The sequence below is a fragment of the Equus przewalskii genome, chromosome 2 (assembly GCF_037783145.1).
Source record: "Equus przewalskii isolate Varuska chromosome 2, EquPr2, whole genome shotgun sequence".
NCBI classification, from domain to species: Eukaryota; Metazoa; Chordata; class Mammalia; order Perissodactyla; family Equidae; genus Equus; species Equus przewalskii.
Window position 1 is genome coordinate 15,117,935 of NC_091832.1, and position 25,667 is coordinate 15,143,601.

Sequence of the window (25,667 nt, forward strand, 5' to 3'; positions counted from 1 at the left end):
ACACTTCTAAAAATGGAGAGCTTGCTATTTCACACTCCCTCTAACAGCAGAAGTCTTCATTATTGAACAGTATTAATCCAAAAGATTTTTTTTTTGTAAATTGAGCTTAAAGTTCACCCTCCTGCAACTTTCACCAATAATTCCTAATTTTTTTCCTCTGGGAACATATAACACACATTTTCACCCTTTTCTGCATGACAACTGTTGGAATATTTGGTGAGATCTCTAAACTTCTTCATAAATCTCCAGGCTAGACTTTCTCAATCTCTCCCTCTCTTCCTTAAATAACATGGTTTCACAAGTCCTTTACTGATAAGCTCTTTTATCTGTATAGACAAGCTTTAGTTTGTCACATTTCCTTTTAAATTGCAGCCCCAAGACTTAAAAAGAGGGATCTGGGCAGCCCTTAGGCTGTTTTCTTAACTCTGATAAATATCAGTTTCCTTAGTTGTAGGATGCAGTTAATAGTAGGTATTAACTTTATGGCATTGTGGGATGACTATGCATAATGTATGTAAGTGGTCTGGGCCAGTCTTTGTTTAAAAATCTGTTGAAAACTATGTAAATCCAAGGGAAAGCCCCAGAATGAGATCAGCACAATGGCTAGCTTCACAGAAAGCAAAGTTCAGCACCAAGGATAGTTCCACCTCAAGTAGCACCAGTGATTTGCCCCTCAAGGGCCCAGCTCAGCCTCAGTCCATTCATTTATTCAACATCTATAATGCCTACTGTATGCCAGGCACCGTTCTAGAATTTGATGATGTACAATAAATCAAGAAGATAGAAATTCCTGCATTCTTGTGTGGGAAACCGACAATTTAAACAATTGTATAGTACATTAGAAGATGCTAACTACTATGAGAAAAGATAAAATAGGAGATGGGAAAAGGGAGTGTGGGATATTTCAATTTTAAGCAGAATAGTCAGGAAAGACTTGAGTCTTCCCTGAGAAGACGACATTTGAGAAAATACTTGAAGGAGATGAGGGTGTGAACCATAAAGATATCTAGGGAAAAAGAATTTCTAGCAGTGAGAACAGTAAATGTAAAAGCTCTGAGGTAGGAGCATGCCTTGAATGAGAAACAGAAAAAAATGGCTGTATGGCTGGAGCAGATAGTGAGAGGTGACAGGTAGGAGATGAAGCCAGGGAGGTGAGAGGGGAACCTGGGAGCCCTCATCAGGACTTTGGCTTTTCTTCTGAATGCTACAAGCCACTGGAGGGTTTTGATAAGAGGATTTACATACTGTTTAAATGATATGACCTACATTTTAATAGGATCACTCTTGTTACTGCGCCAAGAATAGACTGCGGGGGAAGAGACTGGAAGCCAAGGAACTAGCCAGGGTATATTACAATATTCTGGCAAGAGAAGATGATGATTTGGGCCAAAGTGGCAATGACATAGAGGATGAGAAGTGATCTCTTTGGGGATGTATATTTTAAAGGGAACCAGCAATATTTGCTGATGTATAACATTTGGTGTGGGGGAGAAAGAGAACAGTTAGAAAGACTGTGAGTTGCTTTTACCTTAGCCACATCAAAGTTGTTTTTTCACCTTACATTTAACTGAGCTGAGGATGACTGTGAAAGGAGGAGGTTTATAAGGGGTTGGAAATTTTATTTTAGAAAATGTTAATTTTGCCATGCCTATTAGATATACAAATGAAGAGAGATGTCAAGTAGGCAATTGGATATATGAACTAAGAGAAGATATCTAGGATGGAAGTATATTTCAGATTTATCAGCATATACTAGTAATTAAAGCCTAGGTCATATCCACAATTAGAATGGGGATTCAAATTCAGATCCTGCTGACTCTCATACTATTTCCTACTGCCCCAAACGTGAGTATCAATATGATATTTCTCATCCATCTGAGCCTGAGTCCTGTCCATGGCTTTATGTGGTGTTATTTTTTAACCCAAACTGACAACTATCAGCCTTTTCACTACCAGTGCAATGTCTCAGATATTGAAATTCTAATCCAAGGTTTTAGAATTTTCTATGAAAAAAACCTGGCAATTTGCAATGTTGTGCAATATGCAATTTCTTCCCTTTAAAATTTTTAATACACAGATCAGTTTTCTCTCACAATGTCACCTAAAGTGGGCCTGTTTTGTGTTCAGTGACCTGCTAAACCCTGCATGAAACTTGAGCGTGTGAGAGACACATTTCAGCTTAATGTGGTGGTAAGAGCATGGAGCAGGGAGTTTTGAGTCTGGGCTCTATTATCTACTCCCTTTCTCACCTTGGATGGCTGATTTTATGAAATGAAAATAAGGATACTGACCTCAATGAGTCATGGTGATTATCTAATGAGATCACATTTATGAAAACATTTTACAGAGTGCCATTTTCTAAATGACCATTTTCTTCTTTGGGGTTTAGAAAAGGTGCATTTCTAGCTGTTAGCATTCTGTGGCAGTTATTTATGGACCAGCAAAAGGACTCAGAGAAAAGGACTGGTCAGTAACAGATTCTATTGTCCAGGTGTGCCAAGGTGGGATTGAAGATTAAGTCCATATCAAACTGAAGATTCATTCCCACCCACCACTGAACACTCTCCTGTGAGCAACATGCCTATGGAGGAGTCCTTACCAGTTTTTAAGAAACACTTCCAGACACACAGGCACCAAATTCCCAAGTAAATATGCTTCATTTTCTCGAGAAATGCCAGGGGCACGGAAGTTTTCTCCTGGTTTCAATTCTTGAGTCTCTGGCTTCTGTACACGTCACTTTGTTCTTTACAGTGGCAACCACTGTGGGTAGGGCTGAAAAGATGGGGGTGAGGGGATAAAAATTCTAGGGAAAACACTTCTCTTCCCAAAGAAGTTTACTTGAAACTTCCCTTTTTCCTGAAAATTTGTAGTGTGTGGGTTTTCAAAGCTACAGCGTTAGAGAGGAAGAAGGCAAAGGGAAGCAACCAGGGTTTTTTGTTTGTTTCACATTTACACAGTCCTTTGCAGGACTTATTAGTCTTGATATTTGAAAGAATGACTTTAGGAACTACAGAGAGCTCTAGAACTTTTTGGTTTACTGTAAACATTTTGTATTTCCTTAGCCTCCTTACTTTGGTTTATGGTGTGTCTGTGTGTGTGTGTGTTTTCTTCAAAATGAGAAATCTGCTGTGTACAGTTTCTTCCACAGGGCCCTTGGGATTTTATCAGGGCTATTTAGACAAACCAACAAATATTTATAGAATCACTACTAAGTGCCTGGAGCAATGCTAGGCCAATTTGGATGGAATGTTCCCTGGGCATGGAGGTGGATATGGTTTGACTGTTTAGCTCTGAGATGCCTTCAGTCCCTGCATCTATGGATCTTACATGGTGTTCTCTCATTGAGATTGCAAGAGATTCAGGAATATATCTTCTTCTTTCCTCAGAAGGAAGGCTGTGTACACCCGAGGCTGTAGAAATCATAGCTCTGTAACTGAGTTTATCCTCCTTGGCTTCTCCAGAAATCCCAGGACCAACTGGATCCTTTTCTTCCTCTTCCTCTTCCTTTACTTATTTACAGTTCTGGGCAATGGGCTCATTGTTACCCTGATCAGAGTGGATGCACGCCTTCACGCCCCCATGTACTTCTTCCTCAGCATCCTCTCTCTCCTGGACCTCAGCTATGCCACCACGACAGTGCCCCAGATGTTGGTCCATCTAGTAAGAAAGAATAAGACCATCTCCTATGTTGGGTGTGTGGTCCAGATGTATGTTTTCCTGACCTTGGGCATCACTGAAACCTGGATTTTTGCAGCCATGGCCTATGACAGATATGTTGCCATATGCTACCCACTCCACTATAGGGTCAAGATGAGCCAAACCCTGTGTGTACTCCTGGTAGACAGCTCTGCCCTTTGTGGTCTTACCTGTGCCCTCGTCTACACAGTCTTTGCAATGAATCTGCCCTACTGTGGCCCCAATGAAATCAACCACTTCTTTTGTGAAATCCCTGCTGTCTTGAAGTTGGCCTGTGCAGATACATCCCTTAATGACCAAGTGGACTTTATCTTGGGTTTCATCTTACTCCTGATCCCATTATCCCTCATCCTGGCCTCATATGTTTGTATCTTCGTGGCTATTCTAAAGATTCGCTCCACCCAGGGGCGAATCAAGGCCTTCTCCACCTGTGCCTCACATATCATTGTGGTCACCATGTTCTGTATTCCATGCATGGTCATGTATATGAGGCCTGGCTCTGAAGCCTCCCCAGAGGATGACAAGAAGTTGGCCCTGTTCTACAACATCATTTCTGCCTTTCTCAACCCCATCATCTACAGCCTCCGGAATAAAGATGTGAAGAAGGCTTTCCTCAAGTTAATCAGAATGAATGAGGACACTCAATAGGCCATGGGCTGGGACTATCGGCTGTGCCTCTGGTCTCTGTGTGTATCATCCATGCTTTCAGTGAAGTCATTAAGCTGAATGAGGAGCTGAGGATGAGGAAGATATCTAGAAAAAACCCACTTTTGCATTAATTTGGCCACTGGAAACATTAGGAAAGGACTCAGGGAGAACTTGGTTCTAGGCTTAAATACATCATTGAGCTTCTGTGGCTTTGGAAAAGTCACCTCACTTCTCTGGGACTTAATTTCCATATCTGTAAAATGTGTTTCATGTATTTATTGTCCCTAAATAATAACTTTATTGATCTCTTTCCATATGACAGTCACTGTCTAAGTGCTTTATTTGTACTTATTATTTTAATTCTTATAACAACTCTAGAGGTAGGTATTATTATCCTCTTCATACATAAAGAAACTGAGGCACAAGATTAAGTGGGTTTCCAAATGCTACCCAGCCAGAGAGTAATACAACTGAGATTTGAACCCAGGCAGTACAGGTCCAGAGCCCAAGCTCTTATCTCTTAGATTATGCCACATCTCAAGTAGTCAGTAGAGATTTTTGAAGCTTAGCTGAGATAATGGGTGGGATACTTTGAAGAAAATTTAAAACACTTAGGATTTTATTCTCAGGCACAGCTATAGGGTCAGGTTCATGAAGTCTGGAGCTCTATTGGATACTCTAGAGTCACCAGCATTCCATAGCCTAAGCAAATATCATTGTGCAGTGGAATATTAACTTCTCAATAAGTGTTTGTTGAGTGAGTTTTCCCAGCCCCACCCCTATCCTTGGTCTGCCATCTGCCCAATTCTTCTTTCAGCTCTTCTTCACTTTCATGAGTCCCTCTCTTATTTACTTTGTACCTGCTTTCACTGTGGCTTCCAGCAACCCAGACTTATATTTACCAGAATATCTTGGTTTCACAACTGATTTACCCTTAAATTTCCTCTACCACCAGAGAGACCAGGGGGCAGTGGGAAGTGTGGGAAATGCACTGGACTTTAGTCTTGACCTAATTTGTTGAGACCTTGGAAAAACCACAGAATCTATCTGGAACTCTGTTCTCCACTCCCACCTGTAAAAAATGGAGAGAATGACCATATCTGACTCTGGCTATACCATAAAATTATTTGTAAGTTCAAATGGGAACAGGCCTTAAAACTTAAATAATTGTATAAATTATCATTACAGAGTCATTGTCTTCAAAATTAAATACCTTAGAAAATGTTCAATAAGTTATTAACAGTAGCCTGTATTTATCAACTGCAAATGTTAAGATCAGGCTTATTGTGAAATCAGGATGTATGGGATGGATACTCATGATGGTAATTGACTGCATATCCAGAGTCATACTCTCAATAAACACATACACACACACACACACACACACACACACACACAAATTAGTGAAACACAATCACAACATCAGATGCTACATCAACCAGGAGTTAAACTGTGTCTAGTGCTGTCAGAGCAAATCAAATTTCTATCACTTTGGATTCAGACAAATATTAAATTGTTTTGCAAAGGGCAACACAAGATGAATTTTTTAAATCAGCTACTCTCTACATGTCTTTCTAATAGGATTCAATTAACAAAATATTCCAATGGCTCTTAGCTCCTTAGAAATGAGTTTTATTTGCAAATTAAGGATCATCTGAATGTTAAGAAAGCCCAAAAGACTACTAAATGCTAAGAGCGTGCTTTGCTCATTAGCAACCTTCTCCAGGCGATAAATTTAGAGGAATTGCCAGCCTTGAGAGCTCTTAGCATTTCCCCAAGCATTAAGTGAATATGAGTTCCAAGAGTGACGTGGAACTGTGAGAAGGGAAGAGTCTGCAGTCCCAGAGATTCCTGCCTGAGGGCCACAGCCTCTAAGGAGAGAAGCCATGGGGAAAGAGGAGCCTTGATTTTCTGGAGAAAAAAAAAAAAAAGAAATTGTCAGTAAGACAGGCCGATTGTGGTTTTGAGGGGCTTATTAGGAAAACTGCTCTGGGGTCATTAGAGGGGGCATATGAGGATCATCTGCTGGGACTAATGGGGCTTTCTTCTTAGAGTTCCCAGAGCAGTGGAAACCCACAGCAGACCTACCCAATTTCCTTACCTCGCAACATGATCCCTCTACTCTGGCCTGTCCTGACTCCTCGGGTCTTTGCATAGGCTGTTCCACCTGGAGTGCCCTCTCTTCCCACTTGACTACTATTTTCTTACTCATCCACGAAGAGCTCATACAGGTCTCTTCTTCAGGAAGTTTCTCCTGAAGATGAAAGTTTTTTTCTTCTCCCAAAACTCTTAGCACCACCAACTAAACACTCAACTCTGGCCTTAGAAACACATAGACTGGAAGAGATCTTAGAGTGTCCAACCTTCATCTTGTCCTTGAGTCCCCTTGACAACAAGAACTGCTAACAAGTCATTCAAATATCTTTGCATAAAGCCATTTCAAATGCGTATGGGTAGGAATGTCCCTTCTCTCATCCATGACTTGAAAAATAAAACCCAAAATCTCAGCAAACTTGGGATAAAAGGAAGTTTCCTTACTCTGACAAAAAAAAAATCTACAAAAAACCCTCTAGCTAACATCATACAAAAGGGTGAAAGACTAAGTGCTTTTTCTGCCTAAAATCAGTACCAAAACAAAGATGCTTACTCTCACCACTCCTATTCAAAATAGCACTGGAAGTTCCAGCCAGTACAATAAGGAAAGAAAAAGAGGATAGGAAAGGAAACTGTAAAACTGTCTCTATCTGCAGATAAGGTGTCTATGTAAAAAAAAAAAACAAAAACAAGCAAGAATTCTACATAAAAACTCCTAGAACTAATTAATGAGTTTAGCAACGTTGCAGGATACAAGATGAATCGTTTCACTAGGGAAGAGAACACGTATTCTGGTGAATTAGAAGCTGAAGTCCGGCCACTGCTGCTAAACCAACAGGGGTGGGGGTGGGGGAGTGGAAAATAGCATGCAGAGTTAGTGAAACCTGACTGAAGTGTGTTTAAGAGAGAACTGTAGGACAGATATTGGAGACAGAAGTGTAAATCATGCTGTCTAGATGATTTCCCCAGAGGAAGGCAAAGAAATGGGTGTTAACAGGCAGGGAAATGGAGCACAAGAAGGTTATTTTGCTTTTAGATGATATTAAAAAGTAATGCTTTCTTCCCCTTTTACTCCCTTCCATTTAACATTAATGCCTTCTTGTTCTCTCTCTTTGATAAAAATAAAGAGGGAGCTTGCAAATAAGGAGGACAAAAGCCAGCTCAGGTTTTCCCAAGAATGAGCACAAGTAGTGTCAGACAGGACACTCACTGCCAATGGCAAAAGTCAGCCAGCCAATGAGTCACAAGACAAGAAGATGGGATGTCAGTCTTACCTGGAACCCTAGAGCCACACCTATGTCAAGGAAGTTTAGCCTTCTCCCCTTTGATTTTTCTAAAAGCTTTCTTCAGTACTGAGCTTTAAAAAAATTTTTTTAAGGCTGGAGCTTGTACCACAGGTCCACTGCCTCAGGTGTGTGATGTTGTCCCAGCAATGTTGGTTAAGTTATTGTTCCTCAAACTTGGAAGTACCTAGGAATCAACTGGGGGAATTTTGTTAAATGATAGATTCTTATTCCATAGGTGTGTGTGCAGTGGTGTGGGAAGGGAGGCACTAAAATTGTGCAAAGGGTAGGAAGAGACGATGGACTTAAACTGTTGTAAGATCTCTGAATTGTTTGGGAAGTGTTCAAGTACTCATTTAAGTGAGTGTAATGAGTCAATGATGCATATCTTATTTTCTAGAGCAGGAGCTGGTAAACTTTTTCTGTAAAGAACCATAGAGAAAATATTTTAAGCTTTGCAGACCATATACGGTCAATAAGGAAAGATTGGAGTTGAACTATACTTTAGACCAAATGGACCTAAGAGACATACACAGAACATTCCATCCAACAGCGGCAGAACACACCTTCTTCTCAAGCACACATGAAACATTCTCCAGGATAGATCATATGTTAGGTTACAAAAGAAGTCTTGGCAAATTTAAGAATATTGGATGATATCAAGTATCTTTTCTGACCATAATGATATGAAACTAGATATCAATTACAGGAGGAAAACTGGAAAATTCACAAATATGTGAACAACCACACCTGAACAACCAATGTGTCAAAGAAGAAATCAAAATGGAAATAAAAAAATATCTTGAAACAAGTGAAAATGAGAGCACAACATACCAAAACTTGTGAGATGCAGCAAAAGCAGTCTGAAGAAGAAAGTTTAGAGCAATAAATGCCTATTTAAAAAAAATAATAGTTTCAAATAGCCTAACTTTATACCTCAAAGAACCATAAAAAAGAAGAACAAACTGGGCTGAAAGTTAGCAGAAGAAGGAAATAACAAAGCTCAGAGCTGAAATAAATGCAATAGAGACCAGAAAAACAATAGAAAAGATCAATGAAACTAAGAACTGATTTTTGAGAAGATAAACGAAGTTGACAAACATTTAGCTAGACTAAGAAAAAAGAAGATTCAAATAAATAAAATCAGAAATGAAAAAAGACATTACAATTGATGCTACAGAAATACAAAGGATCATAAGTGACTACTATGAAAATTATAATCAACAAATTAGACAACTTAGACGAAATGCATAAATTCCTAGAAACACACAACCTACCAAGACTGAATCACGGAGAAGTAGAAAACCTGAACAGACAACAGTGAAAGATTGAAAGCTTTTCCTCTAAGATCAGGAACAAGACAGAGATGCCCACTTTCACCACTCCTATTTAAGATAGTACTAGAAGTCCTGACCAGAGAAGTCGGACAAGAAAAGTAATAAAATGCATTCAAATTGGGAAAGGAAGAAGAAAAATGATCTCTTCTGCAGATGATATGATCTTATATAGAAAATCCTAAAGGTTTCACAAAAAAGCTGTTAGAGTGAATAAAGAATTCAGTAAAGTTGCAGGATACAAAATCAACATACAGAAATCATTTGCATTTCTATACAGTAACAAAAATATAACTAAAAAATAAATTTTAAAAATCCCATTTATAATAGGGTCAAAACAATAAAATACTTAGAAAAAAATTTAAACAAGGAGGTGAAACATCTGTACTGAAAACTACAAGATTTTAATGAAAGCAACTGGAGAAGATACAAATAAATGAAAAGATATCCCAAATTCATGGATCAGAAGAACTGATATTGTTGAAATGTCCATACTGCCCAAAGCCATCTATAGATTGAATGTAACCCATATCAAAATTCCAATGGCATTTTTCACAGTAATGAAAAGAAAAAAATCCTAAAATTTGTATGGAGCCACAAAAACCCTGAATAGATAAAGTTATTTTGAGAAAGAAAAACTAAGATGGCATCACACTTCTTGATTTCAAACTACGGTACAAACCTATAGTAATCAAAATAGTATGGTACTGGCATAAAAAATAGACACATAGACAATGGAACAGAATCAATAAACCCTTACCTATATCATAAACTAATATTTGACAAGGAAGCAAAGAATACCTAATGGGGAAGGAGTCTCTTCAAAACATGATGTTGGGAACCCTGGATAATCACATACAAAAAAAATAAAACTGGACCCCTATTTCCCACTACTGACAAAAATTAACTCAAAATGGATTAAGATTTCAATTTATCACCTGAAACTATAAAACTCCTAGAAGAAAACATAGGAGTTAATCTCTTCAGCTTGGTCTTAGCAATGATTTGTTTGGATGTGGGACCAAAAGCACAAGAAACAAAAGCAAAATAAATAGATGCGACTACAACTAAACTAAAAATCTTCTGTACAGCAAAAGAAACACCAAACGGAAAAGGCAACTTAATGAATGGAAGAAAATATTGCAAATCATATATCTAAGGGGTTAATATACAAAATATATGAGGAACGCATACAACTCAATAGCCAAAATACCTGATTTAAAAATAGGCAGAGAAACTGGAGAGACATTTTGCCAATGAAGACATACAAATGGCCAACAAGTATATGAAAAGATACTCAACACTGCTAATCATCAGGGAAATGCAAATCAAAACCACAGTAAGATATCACCTCACACCTGTTAGAATGGCTATTATCAAAAATACAAGAAATAACAAGTGTTGGGAAACATGTGGAGGAAAGAGAACCCTTGTGCACTGTTGGCGAGAATGTAAATTGGTACTGCTACCATGAAAAACAGTATGGATGTTCCTCAAAAAATTAAAAATAGAACTACCATATGATCTAGCAATCCCACTTCTGGGTATTTATCCAAAAGAAATGAAATCAGAATCTCAAAGAGTTTTCTGGACTCCCATGTTTATTGCAGCATTATTCACAATAGCCAAGACATGGAAACAACCTAAGCATCCATCAGTGGATGAATGGATAAAGACTTGGTCACACACACACACACACACACACAGAGGAATATTATTCAGCTGTAAAAAAAAAAGGAAACCCTTGAATTCTCCAATAAAAAGACAGAGAGTGGCAGAATGGATTAAAAAACAAGATCCAACAATATGCTGCCTCCAGGAAGCACATTTCAGCTCCAAAGACAAAGACAGGCTCAGAGTGAGGAATGGAAGATGATACTCCAAGATAATGGCAAACAAAAGAAAGCAGGTGTTGCAATACTTCTATCAGAGACAGTAGACATCAAGATAAAAGAGGTAAAGAGAGACAAAGAGGGGCAGTGTATAATGATAAAAGGGACACTCCACCAAGAAGACATAACACTAATAAATATTTATGCACCCAAAACAGGAGCATCAAATCACTTAAAGTAGCTATTAACAAACATGAAAGGAGATAGTAATGACAACATAATAATAGTAGGGGACCTCAACACCCCACTTACATCAATGAATAGATCATCCGTCAACAAGGAAACAGTGGAATTAAATGAAAAACTAGACCAGATGGACTTAAGAGATATATATAGAACATCCATCCAAAAACAGCAGACTCCACATTCTTCTCAAGTGCTCATGGGACAGTCTTAAGGATAGACCATATGTTTGGAAACAAGGCAAGCCTCAATAAATTTAAGAAAACTGAAATTATATCAAGCATCTTTTCCAACCATAATGCAATGAAACTAGAAATCAAGAAAAAAGTTGGGGAAAGGACAAAGATGTGGAGACTAAACAAATACTACTGAACAACCAGTGGATCATTGAAGAAATTAAAGGAGAAATCAAAAAATATCTGAAGACAAATGAAAATGAAAACACACCATACCAACAACTCATATCTTAGGATGCAGCAAAAGTGGTCCTAAGAGGGAAATTCATTGCAATACAGGCCCACATCAACAAACAGGAGAAATCTCAAATAAGCAATCTCAAACTACACCTAACAGAATTAGAAAAAGAAGAACAAACCAAGCCTAAAGTCAGCAGAAGGAGGGAAATAATAAAAATCAGAGCAGAAATAAATGCTATTGAAACAAAAAAAGGCAGTAGTAAGAATCAATGAAACAAAGAGCTGGTTCTTTGAGAAGATAAATAAAATTGACAAACCCCTAGCCAGACTTACAAAGAAAGAAAGAGAGCTCAAATAAACAATATCAGAAATGAAAGAGGAGAAATAACAACAGATACTACAGAAATACAACGGATTATAAGAGGACACTACGAAAAACTATATGCCAACAAAATGGATAACCTAGAGGAAATGGATAAATTTGTAGATTCTTACAACCTCCCAAAGCTGAGTGAAGAAGAAACAGACAATCTGAATAGACCAATCACAAGAAAAGAGATTGAAACAGCAATCAAAAGCATCCCAAAGAATAAAACGCCAGAACCAGGTGGCTTTCTTGGGGAATTTTACCAAACTTTCAGAGAGGATTTAATACCTCTCCTTCTCAAGTTACTCCAAAAAATTAGGGAAGATGGAGCACTTCCTAACACAATCTACAAGGCCAACACCACTCTGATACCAAAGCCTGACAAGGACAGCACAAAAAAGGAGAACTACAGGCCAATATCACTGATGAACATAGATGCAAAAATCCTCAACAAAATTTTGGCAACCCGAATTCAGCAATGCATCAAAAGGATCATACATCATGATCAAGTGGGATTCATACCAGGGACACAGGGATGGTTCAACATCCGCAAATCAATCAATGTGATACACCACATCAACAAATTGAAGAATAAAAATCACATGATCATCTCAATAGATGCAGAGAAAGCATTTGACAAGATCCAACAGCCATTTATGATAAAATCTCTTAACAAAATGAGGATAGAAGGAAATTACTTCAACATAATAAAGGCCATACATGACATACCCACAGCCAACATCATATTCAATGGGCAAAAACTGAGTGCCATCCCCCTGAGAACAGGAACAAGACAAGGATGCCCACTATACCACTCTTATTCAACATAGTACTGGAGGTTTTGGCCAGAGCAATTAGGCAAGAGAAAAGAATAAAAGGAATCCAAATAGGGAATGAAGAAGTGAAACTCTCGCTGTTTGCAGACGACATGATCTCATATCTAGACAACCCCAAAAAATCCATCGGAAAACTAATAGAATTAGTTAACAACTACAGTAAAGTTGCAGGGTACAGAATCAACTTACAAAAATCAGTTGCTTCTCTATAGTCCAATAATGAACTTACAGAAAGAGAAGTCAAGAATACAATTCCATTTGCAATAACAACTAAAAGAATAAAGTACCTAGGAATAAATTTAACCAAGGAGTTGAAGGACTTATACAATGAAAACTATAAGACATTACTGAGAGAACTTGATAATGACATAAAGAGATGGAAAGAGACTTCTTGCTCATAGATTGGAAGAATAAACATAGTTAAAATGTCGATACTACCCAAAGCAATCTACAGATTCCATGCAATCCCCATCAGAATCCCAATGACATTCTTCACGGAAATAGAGTAAAGAATACTAAAATTCAGGGGCTGGCCCCGTGGCCAAGTGGTTAAGTTCGCGCACTCCGCTGCAGGCAGCCCAGTGTTTCGTTGGTTCAAATCCTGGGTGCGGACATGGCACTGCTCATCAAACCACGCTGAGGCAGCGTCCCACATGCCACAACTAGAAGGACCCACAATGAAGAATATATAACTATGTACTGGAGGGCTTTGGGGAGAAAAAGGAAAAAAATAAAATCTTTAAAAAAAAAAAAAAGAATACTAAAATTCATATGGGGCAATCAAAGACCCCGAATTACTAAGTCAATCCTGAGAAAAAAGAACAAAGTTGGAGGTATCACAATCCCTGACTTCAAAATGTACTACAAAGCCATAGTGATCAAAACAGATGATACTGGTACAAAAACAGGCACATAGATCAATGGAACAGAATTGAACGCCCAGAAATAAAACCACACGTCTATGGACAGTTAATCTTTGACAAAGGTGCTAAGAACATACGATGGAGGAAAGATAGTCTCTTCAATAAATGGTGTTGGGAAAAATTGGACAGCCACATGCAAAAGAATGAAGGTCGACCACTATCTCACGCCATACACAAAAACTCAAAATGGATCAAAGACTTGAAGGTAAGTCCTGAAACTATAAAACTCCTGGAACATAATATCAGTAGTACACTCCTTGACATCGAACTAAAAAGGATCTTTTCAAATACCAAAGGGAAACAAAAGAAAAAATAAACAAGTGGGAATTCATTAGACTAAAGAGTTTCTGCAAGGCAAAAGAAACTAGAATCAAAACAGACAACACACCAATTTGGAGAAAATATTTGCAAATCATATATCTGACAAGGGGTTAATCTGTATAATATGTAAGGAACTCACACAACTGAACAATAAAAAAACAAATAAACCGATCAAAAAATGGGCAGAGGAGATGAACAGAGATTTTTCCAAGAAAGATATACAGATGGCCAATAAACACACTCAAAGATGTTCAACATCACTAATCATCAGGGAAATGCAAATCAAAACTACACTAAGATACCACCTTATGCCTGTTAAAATGGTTATAATCACTAAGACTAAAAATAACAAATGTTGGAGAGGGTGTGGAGTGAAGGGAACCCTCATACACTGCTAGTGGGAATGCAGACTGGTGCAGCCACTATGGAAAACAGTATGGGGATTCCTCAAAAAACTAAAAATAGAACTACCGTATGACCCAGCTATCCCACTACTGGGTATCTACCCAAGCAATTTGAAATCAACAATCCAAAGTAACATATGCACCCCTATGCTCATTGCAGCATTATTCACAATAGCCAAGACATGGAAGCAACCCAAGTGCCCATCGACTAATGATTGGATAAAGAAGATGTGGTATATATGTATACAATAGAATACTACTCAGCCTGAAAAAAAGACAAATTCACCCCATTTGCAGTAACATGGAAGGACCTAGAGGGAATTAGGCTAAGCGAAATAAGCCAGTCTGAGAAAGACAAACACCATATGATTTCACTCATATGTGGAATATGAAGAAACACATGGACAAAGAAAACAGTTCAGTGGTTACCAGGGGAAGGGGGGTGAGGGGTGGGCACAGGGGGTGAAGGGGAGCACTTATGCGGTGACATTCAAGAAATAATGTACAAATTGAAATCTCACATTGATGTAAACTATTATGAACTCAATTTAAAAAAAGAAAAAAAGGAAAGAAATAGAAAATATGAATATATCTATAGCAGGTAAAAAGATTTAATTAGTAATTTATAAACTTCTCAAAAGTAAAGCCCAGGACCAGATGGTTTCACCGGTGAATTCTATCAAATGTTTAAACAATCAGCGCCAATCCTTTAAAACTTCAAAAAAATAGAAGAAGCAGCAGTATTTCCCAAGTGATCCAAAGAGGCCAGTATTACTCTTATATCAAAGCTAGGCCAAGATATCAGAAGAAAAGACAAGAACTGACTGACAGCTCATAAATATAGACACAAAAATCCTCAACTAAGTGCTAGAAAACTGAATCTAGCAACATATAAAATGATGCACCATGACCAAGTGTGATTTATGCAAAGAATGAAAAGTTGGTTCAACACGCACAAATCAATCAAGGTGAATACCATATTAACAGAATAAAAGGCAAAAACCACATGATCATGTCAAAGAATACAGAAAAATTATTTCACAAAATCCAACATCCTTTCTTGATAAAAACATTTAACAATCTAAGAATAAAAATGAATTTCTTCAACCTAAGAAAGAGCACCTATGAAAAGCCTACAGTTAGTATCATACTTATTGGTGAAGGACTGAAAGCTTTACCCCTAAGACCAGAAACAGGACAAGAATGTCCATTCTCATCACTGTTATTCAACATTGTACTGGGGGTTTTAGTCAGGGATATTAGGGTAGAAAAGGAAATGAAAGACATCCAGATTGAAAATGAGGAAGTAAAAATATCTCTGTTTTTAGATGACAGGATCTTGCATATAAAAATTCTGAGTAATTCACACATACAAAAAACTATTAGAGCTAATAAACAAGTTCAGCAATGTTGCAGAATACAAGATCAACATACAAAAATCAATTATATTTCTATAACTAGCAAATAACAAGTAAAAATGAAATTAAACAATTACATTTGCTCTAATAGCATCTAAAAGAATAAAACATAGGAATAAATTTAACAAAAGAAGTATAAGATTGGATACTGAAAACTACAAAACATCATTGAAAGAAATTAAAAATGATATAAAAGAATGGAAAAACATCCCGTGTTCATGCATCAGGAGACTTAATATTGTTAAGATGGCAATACTCCCCAAAAACATACAGATTCAAAACAATCTCTATCAAAACCCCAGTAACCTTTTTGGAAAAAAATTGACAAGCTGTTTCTAAAAGTCACATGAGAATTCAAGGGACTCAGAATAGACAACATACTCTTTAAAAAGAACAAAGTTAGAGAACTCATTTTTTCAATTTTAAAACTTACTACAAAGCTAGATTAATCAAGACTGCGTGTTAATGATACTGTGTTGTATGTTTGAAATTTGCTAGGAAGGTAGATCTTAAGTATTCTCAGCACACATACACACAGAGGAAAATGGCAACTATGTGAGGTGATGGATAGGTTAATTAACTTGATTGTGGTGATCATTTCACAAGGTATATGCATATTAAAACATCAAAACAAACATCCTTAAATATATACAATTTTTATTTGTCAGTGATACCTCCATGAGGCTGAAAAAATAAAAGACTATGTGTGGTACTGGCACAAGCATAGACCTAAAGACAAGTGGAACAGAATTGTGAATCCAGAAATAAACACTTACATCTATAGGCAGAGTTGCAAAAATATACAAAGAGATCAACGGAATAGAATTAAAAGTCTAGAAATAAGCTCTCACATTTGTGAGAAAATCATTGATTTTCAACAAAGGTGCCAAGGCAATTCATTGGGGGGAAAAATAGTCTTTCCAGCAAGTAGTGATGGGACAGCTAGATATCCACATGCAAAAGAATTAAATTAGGCCCTTACCTCATACCATATACAAAAATTTACTCAAAATGAATTAAAGAACTAAAACTATAAAACTCTTACCAAAAAGCATAAGGGTAAATTTCATGACCTTGGATTAGGGAATGGTTTCTTAAATATAACACCTAAATCATAAACAATTAAAGAAAAAATAAATTAGACTTCATCAAAATTAAAATACTTTTGTACTTAAAAGGACATTATCAAAAAAGTGAAATGACAATCCAAAGAATGGCAGACAATATTTGTAAATCACATCTCTGGTAAGGGTGTAGTGTCCAGAATTGATTAACAACTCTTATAACTTAAAATAGAAAGATAAATAATCCAATTTTTAAATGGGCAAAGGATTTGAATAGTCATTCTTCCAAACAAGAGAAACAAATGGTCAATAAGCAAATGAAAAGATGCTCAGCATCATTAGCCATCAGAGAAATACAAATCAAAACCACAGTGAGATACCACATTACAACCACTAGAATGATAGTCAACAAAAAGATTGACAATAATAAGTGTTGACAAGGATGTTGAGAAACGGATGTGGAACTCACATACATAGCTGATGGAAATGTAAAATGGGTGGAGCCACTTGGAAAACAGTTGGCAGCCCCTCAAAAAGTTAAACATAGAGTTACCATATGACCCAGCAATTCCACTCCCAGGTATGTATCCAAGAGAAATGAAAACATATGTTCACATAAAAACTTGTACACTGATGTTCAAAGCAGTATTATTCATACTAGCCATAAAGTGGAAACAACCCAAATGTCCATCAACTGATGAATGAACAAAATGTGGTATATTTTATCTATACAATGAAATATTATTCAGTCATAAAAAGGAATAGGCTTGCTACCACGTGGATGAACCTTGAAAACATCACGCTACAGCAAAAAGAGCCAGACACAAAAGGCCACATATTGTATGGTTCCATTTACATGAAACGTACAGAACAGACAAATCAGACAGAAAATAGACTGGTGGTTTCCAGGGACTTAGAGAGAGGGAAATGGGGAGTGACTGCTAATGGGCACTGGGTTTTGGGGTTGATGGAAATATTCCTGAATTAGATAGTGGTGATGGTTGCAAAATCTTGCAAATATGCTAAGAACACTTTGTTGTGTATGAGGAATGGGTAGATTTTATGATGTGTGAATTATATCTCAACTAAAAGTGGATAGAAAAGTTTTAAACCAAAGGATGTAGCATGAAACAAAGAAAATATGGATAAACAAAAAAAAGGTGAAAAACACTAGGAACTGAAAGCATAACATAAAAATACACTAAACCAAGCATAATGTATCATTTAGATCAATTAAAGTAAATAGACTAAAACGACCTATTAAATAAAAGAAATTAAACGCTTCTCTGATTCTTAAATGTGGATTCATTTTTACTATTTTAACAGCTCGAAGAACCTATACAGCTTGATATATTATGAATACTGAAAATGCAATTGATAAAATTAGCATACACTCTATTTGATAAAATTTAACTTCTATTTTAAAAAAGACCTTTTGGTATTCTGAATTTTAGTAATTCTTTGAAGAACTTGACAAAGGAACAAAGACTTGTATGTTGTTCCCCCTCCAGTGGCTCTCTCACACACGCTTCTCGCAGGTACCCTGTCACCCTGTCTGTATCAGCTTCCTAGCGCTGTCGTAACAAAGTATCACCATCTGGGTGGTTTACACATGCAAAAGAATTAAGACAGAATACAACAACAGAAATTAATGCTCTCACATTTCTGGAGCTAAGAGGCTGAAATCAGGGGTGTCAGCAGGGCCGTGCTCCCACTGCAAATCTAGATAGAATCCTTGCTTGCCTCCTCCTACCAGCTGGTGGTGGCTGGCAAGCCTTTGTGTTCCTTGCATTGCAGCTGCTTCACTCCAGTCTCTACCTTTGTCATCACATGGCTTTCTCCCTGTGTGCCAATCTCCACATCGCCTTCCCTCTTCTTATAAGGACAGCCTATTCCACGATGACCTCATCTTAACTAATTACATCTGCAACAGTCTTATTTCCAAATAAGGTCACATTCAGAGGTACTGGGGATGTCTTTTTGGGAGACACAATTCAACCCATAACACTGGCTTATTCTAACTTGTTATCCGTCTCAGCCCTAGGGTCCAGTGTCATGTGGCTTTCAGGATCTCAGTATCAATGTTCTCTTCTCCAGAAGTTCCACCTCAGTCCCCCCATGAGCATCTCCTTCTTCTTTGTGTTCCCACTGCACTCTGCCTTTGTACATTCTGTTTTCTGTTTGAAATGCACCTCTTTCCTTTTTCTGGAAGGTAAATTCTTAGTTATTATCCAGAGTTCAACTCAAGGGCCCCCTGTGAAATCTTCATGTCCCTCCCCCTACGCAGTGCTAATCAGTCCTCCTATCTTTGTACCTTGGTTGTCTCCCAATATAGTCCTTATCACAGTATACTAGTATGTTTTGACTATTTCTCCTCAGGAGACCATGAGCTTCTGGAGGGCACAGACCAAGTGTCATTTTTGTTGAAAATGGGTGGAGTCAATTCTGACTCCTAGAGATCCTGTGTACAGCAGAGCAGAACCCTGCCCAGTCTCTTTTGCGCCATCCTTTCACAATCCGCTGCCATGTCAGACAATGGTCTGCTGCTGAATATTCATAGAGTTTTCATAGCCAATGTTTTCAGAAGTGAGTGGCCAGGTCTTTCTTCCTAGTCTGTCTTAGTCTTGAAGCTCCACTGAAACCTGTCCACCATGGGTGACCCTGCTGATATTCCAAATACCAGTGGCATAGCTTTCAGCATCACAGCAACATGCAGCCACCACAGTGTGACAACTGATAGATGGGTGGTGTAGTCCCCTGACCAGGAAACAAACCCAGGTCGTGGCAGTGAAAGTGCAGAGTCTTATCCACTAGGCCACGAGGGCTGGCTATGTGTCATTTATCTCTACATTAAAATGTCATACAGAGTTGTGTCAGTAGATGTTCGTTGAATTGAACATACTAATAAGAGAGGGAATGATGAAAAATTGATGGGGACTTTTGGAACCCCACACTAATATTTACATGTTCCACTAATGTCCCCTCCAGAGCTCATGGCAGATGTTGCTGATCAATCATGGCAGTCTTTCTTAGTGAGCCTTGGTGTGGCTCAGAATCTGTCACAATCCAGTACTCTAGGTAGAGTTTGAAAACAAGATGACTTTATTGCCATCTCTGAGTAGCACTAATATTTGACTACAGTGATGGTGATCACAAATCAAAGAAGACTTCTCACTTTTTATCATTCAAGAGGCTATCTCCCCCATCTATGCTTGGGATTGCTTCTGACTTCAATTATGTAGTACCTGCTGTATGCCTTGCCCCATTCAAGAAGCAGAGTAAGGTAACTGAGTGGGAGAAATTGTGGTTCCCTGATAACTCTGAGTCTGATTATGAAAATATACATTTGTAGAACAAGCAGGACACATCAACCATCTGACATACATTGAGGAGTCGGGTCAAGCATAAACTATAAGCACATTTTACTTTATCTGTTTCATACCCAATCATATTTAATCCCCAAAACTACCTATACTCTTATTGCCCCATTTTACTAATGAGGAAACTGAGATAAAGGGAAGCTGGTATCTTGCCCAATACTACACCATTAGTAAGTAGAAGAAACAGGATTTGATCTCACGTCTCTCAACTGTTCAGGGCTTTGCTTCACCCTAAGCCAGGTCACGTGAAGGATCTCACAGTTGTTGGGGGCATATTCCCTTCCCCACAGGGAGTCACAATCTTTTGGGGCCACAAGGTGTCAGGATACAACGCAAGACAGTATCTATCAGGGCATGATGAAGATGGTAGAGAAGGGTCCTGGGGGCTGAGAGCAGAGCAGAGCCCTCCCCTGCCATTTCCCTCCCCCAAAACTCCTATTCATTCTTTGTGGTCCATGGAAGACTTTGCTGGCATGCCTGCCCAGCCCTCTTCCCCTTGCACTTCTCAATCTATGCACTCACCCTAATTGATATTCACTCACTTGTCCCTTTGGATCCCAAGGCAGAGTAGGAGAGGCCTCTGGGGAGCAGAGGGAGTCAGATTGGGAAGGTCAGGGGACCTGGGTGTGTAGGCCTTGAGTGCCAGGCTGGGAAGGTAAAATGTGTGCTCAGGGGTTGGGAGGGTGCTGTGGGGCCTGGAGAATCCCACGGCTCAGAGGCTCATTAAGAAGCTGCCTGATTTGTTCTCCCTGAGGATCAGGAGCAGAATATTAAAGAAGGACCCATGAGGCTCCTTGCTCATCGCTCGATGAGCCCAGCACCAGGTAAGGAGGGAGCAGCAGAGGCAGGGGCCTGAGGAATATGGTCCCTCACCTGGGGATCCCTGCCTGATGCTCCTCACCTGCCCTGTCTGTCTGAATGGATGCCTCCCTGCCTTCACTTCCTTTCCATCCACTTCAGGCCCTACAGGCCTGGGCATTTGCTCTGCTCCGCTCCTGATCTCTGTCCTCTGTTCGTTGATTCCTCTCTGCACAGTGATCTGTCTGTCTCTTTGTCTTTCTCTCTCCATCTTTGTCTTTTGTAAGTGCTCCTCAGTTGAGGAGGAGAAAAATGGAACGAAGTGAAGGCTGTTGCTATGGAGCTGAGGAATTCGCTCTCTTCTGCAGCCCATTGAGGCTACAGGACAAGGCACTGGTAGGAGAGATGAAGGTAGGGATGAAAAGTTATAGAAGTTGGGAGCTGGAGGGAGATATTAGAACTGCGAAGAGCTGTGATGCTCTCACTTGGAAAGGGAAAGAGATAACTGCTTCCAAACAGGATACTGATATCCTGGCATGCCACTCTGGCACAGCCCTAGGTAGGACTTGGGATGGCTGGAAAGGAGGCTCATAGTGGTCTTGTAGCCCCTCATTCATCCATTCCGGGCCATTCTATCCCTCTCTCCTCTGCTCTCTCCTCTTTTCCTCAATCCTGCACCATAGTCTAGTCACCAAGTATGTAGCAAGGACTGGGAGTGGGATGCCTCCTGAGAGATGGCTGCAATGGTCCAGGCATCAGGTTCAGGAGCAGCTGGAAGAAGGAGAGCACAGAGGGACAGCAGAGTCTTCAACTCTTCCAGATAGAGTGGACCAGAGACCCTCCTGTCCCACCAGCAGGACTGGTCACAATGCATCCTTGAACTTTGTTTGATCCTTTCATGGGATCAGCAAGTTCACTATGTTCCAGGCCAGTTGATATGTCTATGGACTACCCTCACTAAAGTAAGTTGGTTCTGTTACACTGAAACCTGCCTCCCTGGTGTAACCCTCACCTGTACATCTTGGGACCACCCAGAACAAGTCTCATCTGTCTTCTACATGAAAACCTTTCAGAGAGTTGGCCCTCAGCTTCCATAATGACCCTCACCTTTTATTCTGCATGTTGAACATCCCAATTTGCCTCAACTCTTCCTCATGTGATGCGTTTTCCAGACCATTCTTCATAACCTGTTTCAACTTGTCCACATGCCCCTTAAAATGTAGCCCCACAAGTGAGAAAGATGCTCCACATGTGTCCTGGATGTTGCAGACACAGTTCCGTGCTACCTCCTGTGATCTGCCAGCAAACTTTTTCAACGATATCACCTCACATTGATCTTTTAGAAATTTCCTTACGCTGATCCACTCTCAGTCTTCAATTATTGTCCAAGGAACTGGTGCCCCATCCAAGCTTGTCATGGTTGGCTTCTTAGCCCAAGGGAGGGAAAAGGGATTTTACATTTGTGCAATAACATTTCCCTTTGTTGACATTGGCCTCTTGGTCTAGTCAGTTGAGACTTGAAATTCGATTTTCAAGCACTCGATCAGATCTTCTTCCTCACCATCTACATGAGACGTTGTAAAGGAAAGACACATGAGACTAGCTGGTACATGGGAATGTGATCTTGAATTTTCTGTTGATCACAGTTAAGTGATCTGTATCCACCTCATTCTTCCCTCCTCCCCTTGTGTTACTACTCTGATTGAAGCAGCCTCCTATGACTTGTGTGCTTAGTCCTGTTGCTGTCGCTTCCTCAGAGACCTTGCAGTGTTACTTCTCTCTCCCTCTCTTTTGGCTTTCCCCTCAGTGTATATTCTGAACTCTCTTCTGCCTTAAGAAAACAATAAATCAAAACAAAATGCTTCATTCACCTTATGTCCCAATCTTAGATATCTCTTCATCTTACTCTTTCTCTTTATAGCCCAGTTCACTCCTCCCAACCCACTGATATCCGATTTCTACCTTCAACACTCCACAGAAATATCCCACATCCAAGCCACTAATAACTTCCAGATTGTTTCATTTTTTGAAGGTTTTCTTCCTCTTGCCCTCTCTATATCATTTGGCACCATGTGCACTCCCCACTCTTGGAGACATTAGGTCTCTGTGTTTCTGGCATCAAGCTCTCTTGCTTCCCTGCATGCTCTTGCTCAAACCCCATCTCTTCTTCTGCTGACCTATCCAATGATCATGCTCCCAGGTTGCATCTTTGGAGCATCTGCTCGCACTCTCTCTCTCTCTCTCTCTCTGATCTGTCCCTGAGAATTCTCATCCATTCTGTGCCTTAATTACCCTTCAAATTTTGATTTTCCACTTAGAGCTCCTTCTTGAGCTCCAAGGCTATCTGTCTAACACTCTGATGGTCAGATCCTCAAAGATACCCCATGTTTCAAACCCTATGTCTGTAACAGAATCAATCATTACCTCTTGGCCATTTGTTGTCCCTCCCCATCTCTCCCTCCTCCATGGCCACCTAGATTCTGGGTTTTTTTTAAGGTTCTGTCTTGTAATTGTATTCCTGTCAACTTAGGTTCCCAAGCCTAAAACCTCAAGCTTATCTTTGTTTCCCCGCTTCTTTCTCTCCTGCTGCACTTCTCAGTTACAAAGTCCTATGGATTCAACGTCCTACATCTCTCTTTAATCTCTCTTCTCTTCTTTGTTGTCTAGAATGGTACCTTTCTTCTTCCTTTTACCATACCCCTCAACTGGTTTTCCTCCAAAACCTTCTCCTAACTTCCACCCAAGTAGTGATGTTTCTAAAACCTAAGCATCAATGAATTACTTATCTACTTAAAACTCTCCTGTGACTTGCCATGGCCTAAATGATCAAGTTCATCCTCCTTATCAAGATATACAATATCCTTTATAATCTTTTCCTTCCTACTCTTTGCAGATTAGCCTGTCCTCAGACTTTATCACTTGTACTGCCTGGTTGCACAAAGCTTTCCCTTGGTTATGGTCCTTTGCTCCTGCTACTCCATCTGCTTGCAAAATTCATCCTTCAGTTCTTTGCTTGGTTAAGTCCTGCTTGTCCTTTAGGATTAACATTGTGTGTCCTCTTCTTGGAGAAGTCTAGCTCCCAAAGGCTAACCCAGGTGCTCCTTTCATGGGCTGCCATGACGCCCTGTACTTACTCTAGTCACAGCACTTATCACTTGACAGCCATTCTTTGTTTATCTATCTCCTTCGTGTGCATGATCTTTGAGGCCAGAGATTTATTTTCTGTATCCGTAGTGCTTAGCACAGAGCTTTGACTGCCAGCAGGTATTTCCGTCATAGTGCTAAACACATTGGAATGTGACTTGTGTCTCTATTCTTCTATTTCTATACTGTCAGCTTCTTGAGGATTAGGAATAAAACTTGTTTGTCTTTGTCTCTCCAGCTCCTAATTCAGGACCTGATATATGGCAGGTGCTCAACCAGTGTTTGCTGACCGTTTAATGAAGGACACTATGAGGAAGAGGATTTGATGGGAACTAATGTTATTGAGCTCCCGCTCCGTATTAGTGACAATGTTAGGTTCTTCACACATGTCATGTATTATTCCTCACAGGATCTCTCTCTGGTAGGTATTATGTAGATTTCATGGAGAAAGAAATGAGGTTCAAGGAGGTTAAATTACTTGAACAGGGCCACAGTTGACGTACCAAGACTTGAACTCCAGTCTTCTGATTCCAAATCCCATGCTCCTCCCCTAGAACCACCACCTCCTATGGCACCACAAACAAGGAATCAGCCCTGATTTTTAAGATATAAACTAAACCAAAGGACAGTCTTTAACTAGGGCTTCCTGCTTAGCATAGCTCTCAACTCCAGGAGATAAAAGACTCCAAGAGATCAATTATGATTGGGAGGAATGTTCCCACCAGGCTGGAGGGATTCAGAGATGCCACAGCTTCCTTTAAGCAAAAAAGACAGCTTAATTCTGCCTCTATTATAGTTTTAGGGTCAAGCAGGAAGACCCTTCCCTTCAGTTGTGGGTAAGGCCAGGAAGAGGCAGGGTAGTGAGCAACTCCATCTAAAATCAAATCAGGTGTGAGCAAGCTTCCAGAGACCCAAAAGACTCGAGAAACATAGACCTGGGGAAAATTTTCTAAAAACTTTTAACATTTCTGGAGTCACATATCTTCCCTACATTTCTGACTCACCCTGTCCATATATCTACAGTGATCAGAAGTTTAAACACTTAAGGAAAGAGTTCTGAGTGCTTGTTTTTGAAGAAGAAACATGGGAGAACTTCAAATCTTCATTATCCCACTCTATAGCTAGGACTGGGGAAGATGACCCCCAAGCAATGCACTACGTGGTGGTAGCTCCTGAAGGACAAGAAAGCAGGTGGCCTTGCTGGGGCTGATAGAGAGAACAAAATGAGACCCTGGAGGTCTTGAGAAAAGATTTGGGACTGAGAAACACACAATTCCATGAAGGTTTTCCTCCCTTCCCAAATTTAGCCTCACCCTAGGTAGACCTCAGTCTCTGATCTGATATTAGTCCCAAATAGTATCCAAATAACCACTGCCTTGCCAGCAACTGAATGGTGATGGTACCTGAATATGTATCCTAAGCTGGGCCACTAGTAGGTCCATTTCTTTTTCTGCAGCTGAAGGAGA

General features: G+C 39.4%; 1 protein-coding gene across 1 annotated transcript; it reads left to right on the forward strand.

Moving 5' to 3' along the window:
* The first annotated feature begins 1,137 nt into the window (after window positions 1-1,137).
* On the forward strand, window positions 1,138-4,344 carry LOC103542391 (olfactory receptor 2A7-like). Its single transcript, XM_070591409.1, has 2 exons — window positions 1,138-1,151; window positions 3,417-4,344. Exons 1-2 carry the CDS (start codon window positions 1,138-1,140, stop codon window positions 4,342-4,344), a joined length of 942 nt encoding a protein of 313 aa, XP_070447510.1.
* The last annotated feature ends 21,323 nt before the right edge of the window (window positions 4,345-25,667 follow it).